Source organism: Plasmodium reichenowi, chromosome 11 (assembly GCF_001601855.1).
Source record: "Plasmodium reichenowi strain SY57 chromosome 11, whole genome shotgun sequence".
Taxonomy (NCBI): domain Eukaryota; phylum Apicomplexa; class Aconoidasida; order Haemosporida; family Plasmodiidae; genus Plasmodium; species Plasmodium reichenowi.
This window is the reverse complement of record NC_033656.1, coordinates 101,342-107,875: the sequence shown is the minus strand read 5'-3', so window position 1 is coordinate 107,875 and position 6,534 is coordinate 101,342. Positions and strand designations below refer to the sequence as shown.

General features: G+C 15.9%; 1 protein-coding gene across 1 annotated transcript; it reads right to left on the bottom strand.

Moving 5' to 3' along the window:
* Positions 1-2,624: 2,624 nt before the first annotated feature.
* Positions 2,625-4,999, bottom strand: PRSY57_1103300 (metabolite/drug transporter, putative; the record flags this gene model as incomplete). Its single annotated transcript, XM_012908004.1, has 9 exons — positions 2,625-2,698; positions 2,860-2,910; positions 3,036-3,095; positions 3,263-3,339; positions 3,508-3,570; positions 3,701-3,770; positions 3,889-4,002; positions 4,104-4,436; positions 4,588-4,999. 9 exons carry the CDS (start codon positions 4,997-4,999, stop codon positions 2,625-2,627), a joined length of 1,254 nt encoding a protein of 417 aa, XP_012763458.1.
* Between the last annotated feature and the right edge of the window lie 1,535 nt (positions 5,000-6,534).

Below are 6,534 nucleotides of genomic sequence, written 5' to 3'. Positions count from 1 at the left end.
TAAAAAAAAAAAAAAAAAAAAAAAAAAAAAATAGAAACCATAAAGATGTACTTAAAAATAGACAATTAAAATTAATTTCTGTTGCACTTATTATTAATTAACAATTATTTCAGTAACGTAAATTAAAAATTTTCTTTTTTTCTTCATTTTTAATTATTTCTGTTAATTCTTCCTTATTGTCCTTTTTAACATTTAATATTTATAATCTATTTATATTTTTTTATTTATTAATTTATTTATTTTTTCATGTATAATCAAATAATATAATAAATATGTTATTAATATATTATATTAACATAAATCATTGTTATATAAAAAATATATATATACACATAACATATATTTTCTATATATTTAGGTATATGATATATTACGTACATAATAACGTAAACGTAAAAATAATATAGATAAATTAAAGAAATTTGGTTGATTCTATAATTTTTAATTTATATATAAATAATTATTATATATATGTAATATATATAATAATATATATATAATAATTTATATATAAAGTTCATGCATATAATTTAAAAAAAAAAAAAAAAAAAATTAAGACATCATCATAATATTATTTATATAATTAAAAATCTCGCACTAAAAATATAAAAATATTAATATATACATATATATATATATATATATATATTTTTCAATATATTTAAAAATTTTAATAAAATGTAAATTAAAATGATTGAAAGCAGTATTCAAATATGTAGGTGTTAATTAATAATTATAATAAAAAAAAAAAAAAAGAAGAAAAAAAAAGAAATAGGATACAATTTTAATTATAAGAAAAAATATATAATATATATATATACATGTTCATTTATTCATTTTTTCAATTTTCTTTGCATAATATTTGTGAAAGTACTTATTTTACAATAGGGGTAAAAAAGACGCGTATGTAATATATAAGTATCATGTGATTTTATTATCCCGAAGATAACATATACATAACTAAATTAAACAAAAGAAAAAAAAATGAAAAAAAAAAAAAAAAAAAAAAACATATTAAAGATTATGAAGATTTTTTTAATTTCTTTTTTTTATATTGATATTTTTTTTTTTTTTTTTTTTTATCTCTTATAAGTTTTAATAAAACAGTTTATATTTAATTACAATTTAAAATAATATAAGTATGATTAATCTTAAATTTTTATTATTTCTTTTTTTTTTTGTGTTATATAAATTATGTCTTTTTCTTATTTATACTTGAAAAATAATATATGGAAATTAATATATATTTTTTTTTATTTTAAATGATAAAGTAAAATGATCTCAAGTGTTCATATATATTAATAAGAATATACATATGTATATGTATTGTGTTTGAGTTTGATATAAGTTTTTTTTTTTTTTTTTTCATATAAAGATAAAAGACATTTATGAGTACATCCTTTTTTTTATAACAAATATAAATATTAATTATAATAGAAATAAAATGGAAGAAAAATAAAATATGAAGACTAATTTCTGTCCTGTTTTATTCTTTTTTTTTTTTCCTGACTTGTTCAGAATTTTTTTATAATTTTTGATAAAAATGTTGTTTCTTTATTCCTTATATAAAAACAAGACAACAAAATTTGAACTTGTAAAATAAAAATATATACATATATATATATATATATGTATATATTATTAAAACCCACAAGGGGATAAATATTTATATTTATTTATTTCATAAATTAGTTTAAATCTAATAAGGTTGTTTTTTCTTCTGCAATTTTGTGCTCAAATTTTTTTTTTTTTTTTTTTTTTTTTTAATTTTATGGGAACCACTGGTTAGCTCAATTTTTGGGTACACACAAATGTATAATAATATGGAGAAATTTATAATTCATTATATATTAATATTTTTGTATTTTTAATTTATAAGAATTGATATGAATAATTTACATAAACTGGTAGTACATAAAATATTGCTTAAAAGAATATTATATATATGTAATTATATATATATATATATATATATATATATATATATACATACATATATATATTTGTTGCCTTTTTGATAAACTTATAAAAATTAAAAATTGAATATCAGTTACAATTGTATTATTACGAAAAATATTAACAATAAAATAAGTAAAAAAAAAATTTTTAATAAAATATTAATAATAAGGAAAAAAATACAACAATAAAGATATAAATAATAAAAAAAAAGAAAAAAAAAACAAAGGTGTAAAATTTAAAAATTATAAAAGTATTTATACATTCATATTTTAAAGAATCTAATTTTATGTAGACATTATCATATACTTATATTCAAAAAAAAAAAAAAAAAAAAGAGAGAAAAATATATATATATATATATATATATGGTGTAATAATTATGTTTATGTTAATCTACACAAAAATATAATATATCTACAAATTAACCTAATTATACAAAACCTTAGATATATTGTTCATGTCAATATTAAAAATTATTAAATATGTACACATGTACATTTTATAAATGACAATATTATGATTATATAACGCTTTTAATTTGGTCCTTATAAATACACACATATATATAAATATAAATATAAATATATATATATATATATATATATATATATATATATAACTGTAAAAATAAAATGAATCTTTTTGTAAATTGTTTCTTCCCTTGCTCAGACAATTTCCTTAACAGGAACTAACCATAATAGGGGAGCGTAAATTATTAATGAGATCAAATAAAAGAATGCTAAGAAAGGAAAAAATATAATAATATATAAAAATAATATGTATATAATTTAATTATATAAATAATCCTATTCATACATTAAATTTATGAAACATATATTATATATATGTAGGAAAAAAAAAAAAGTGAATAATATATTATTATATTAATTTTCATTTTACTTGTTATTTTAAATGTATTTCTATATGACGATATGTCCGACAACCAACCACCTGAAATATAAAAGAATAAAGAGGTATAATATGTTTAGATGATAAAGTTATAAATGTATATAAATCATTATAAAAAAAGAAATTCAATTTTATAAAAAAAAAGGGTATCATTAAAATTATTATACCAAAATAAGCACTAATGGACCATACTAAATAGTATAAGCTTTGTACACCCATCCATCTTCCTATAATAAAAAAAAAAATAATAATAAATAAATAAATAAATAAATAAATAAATAAATAAATATATATATATATATATATTATACATACAAATGTATATATTCTTATGAACAAATGAACAATTATACAAAAAATTCCCATGTAATTTTTTTTTTTTTTTTTTGGTAACCTGTATATCTGTTAGTATCAATAAAATCATATAAAATACTTTTATCTATTGAATTCGTGCAATTTTGAAAAACGCTCCTATTTTTTACAAAAATTAAAAAAAAAAAAAAAAATTTAAATGATAATATTATATATATGTTATATATATATATATATATATATATATATATATATATATATATATATATATACATTTATATGTTCTATATTATTTAAAAACATTAAGAAAATCGTTTAAGTAGTTACCTAAAAACATGTACTTTTAAGACATCTTTATAATTCTGAATATATAGCAGTGAACATAAAAGCCTATTAAAATAAAAAAATATATATATATTATATATACCGATATATCTATAAACGCACATTAATATAAATCTCTTATATAAATACAAAAATTTTGGTACTGTTAAAATGTTTCTATTTTTTTAAAAATTACAAAAAACCAATGGTTGTAAAGAACAAAGAAACCTGAGCCCTTCCAATACATTTGGACAATTTCTGTGAAACTAAAAAGGAAAAAAAGAAAAATATATATATATATATATAATTAATTTATAATATGAATAATTAGGATTAACAACTTTATGAGCATCTCCTATATATATTATATTTCATTATTATTACTGTATGTAAAAACAGTTAACAGCACAGGAATAACAATATTAAGAATACACATTAATATTGGTGAAACCTTATATTCCGATTTTAAAAATAACGAAAAGTATTTAAATGTCATTCCTGAGAAATAAATAAAATATATATATATATATAATAAGATATTAATATATATATATATATATATATATATTTATTTATTTATTTATTGTATTAGTTGTAACCTGCTCCGGCTAGGGTTATCATGTGAGAGACAAAAACAATATATGGTATATGTTTCGTAGAAAAACAGAAAATATTTTTTTTATCATTTTTTTTTGTTAGCAATTCAATTTCCTCTGAATTTTTTATGGTATCTACTGTTTTATTTTCCCAGAGGAAACTTATAACTGTTTGTGGGACAATAGTTAATATAGAAAATTGAAATATGATGAAAATGTTTTTTATATTCCATTTATCGTTATAAACATAAAATAATATTAGACAAAAAAATGGTCCTAGCATGGTAGCGACGGTACTTATGAGTTTCTGGTAGGTAAAAATTAAGCTCTTTTTTCCTAAATATAATATATATAAATATAAATATAAATATATATATATATATATATACATACACGTAAGTCAAATCATGGTAAAATACTATATACTAAATACAATATATTTATATTTATTACTTTTTATTATTATTTTTTTTTTCTTGTTCTTTACCTCTATCTATACTTTCTATAAAGATCGACTCTGTTATTACATGAGAACATTCATGCAGCATTTTTGAAATAGCTGTTACAAATATGATTAGACTTAAACTATTGGTCCGTATAAACATATAATGAATAATATTGACTAATAAATAGGATACTGATATAAATTGTAACATTTTTTTTCTTTCTTTTTTATGCTTATCACAATAATATCCAACTATTGGTGATATAACTAAACAGACACTTGAATTAATAATTGATAAAAGACCAATAATTTTATTCTTTTTAAATTTCATAAATATATAATGATCATGTAAAAATGTGTTCCTCATTGAATAATTAATTCTATCGAAGAAATGATGTAGAAACATCAATATAATGTTTATATGCCATCTTCTTTTCTCTTTCCATTTTTTCATTTTTAAATCATCATTTATTCTAGCTTCCTTTTTTTTTAATAAATGAAAATAAATATTGCAAGTTATTAAATATATTTATATATATATATATATATATATATATATATGTATATATATTTTTCTTTTTTTTTTTCTAATATATTTCTCGTTTTATAACCCTTTTTGTGTAATGTACAAAATTTCTGACAGAGATCTATTTTATATATATATATTTTTTTTTCTTGTGAATTTTTAATATATTTTCGAAATTAAAAAAAAATGATTTATTTGATGAACTGTACTAAATTATATAGCGGTTGTGTCCATTTATCTAATCTATAAAAATCAAAGGTGTATGAATAAAAAAAAAAAAAAATGGGAAATATATAAAAAAATGCTATAAAACAAAGTGTGTATATTTATATAATATTAAATAGATGTATACATATATATATATATATATATATATAAATCAATGTGGATATCTTTTTTACTTTTTTATACTTTCTCTTTTGTACTATAATATTATCTTCACATAAATATATATATATATATATATATATATATATATATATTTATTTATTTATACATATTTCTTACCGTATCATTTTTTTATAATATTTATTATAGAATAGTTATTCTTTTATAAAATGAAAATTTAAAATAACTCACAAAGGAATAGAAAAGGAAACCTGAGTGTCACAACATTAATAAATATTTTTATACATTCTTATTAATTTTATATTTTTGTTATTGGAAAAGGGCTGGAAACTTTGATAGTGTATACCCTCTTGAGAATTACAAAAAATTAATAGAATATATAATTAATTGATTCTTAAAATAATGAGGGTATAATAATAATAATAATAATAATAAAAAATTTTTATTAATTTTTTTTTTTTTATGTTCAGATAAAAATTTATTGAGGCCAGTAAAGTGACAAAGGTTAAAAAATATACATATATATATATTTTATATATATATATATGGATTAATTTATTATATATAATTCTTATTATATATATATATATATATATATATATATATATATATAAAGGAAAATAAATATTTTATTATATATAGAAAGAAATATATTAATATAAATATATATTATAATTTATAAAAGTTGGAAATGTGAATATATTTGGAATATTTTTATTTCTTCAATTGTGTAGATTCATTTTTTTTTTTTTTTTTTTTTTTTTTTTTTTGTGTTTATATATATTTTATATATATATATATGGATTAATTTATTATATATAATTCTTATTATATATATATATATATATATATATATATATATATATAAAGGAAAATAAATATTTTATTATATATAGAAAGAAATATATTAATATAAATATATATTATAATTTATAAAAGTTGGAAATGTGAATATATTTGGAATATTTTTATTTCTTCAATTGTGTAGATTCATTTTTTTTTTTTTTTTTTTTTTTTTTTTTTTTTTGTTAACTCTCCATAAAATAATATACAATCATATTAATAATAATAATAATAAATAAATGTATTTATATATATATATATATATATATATA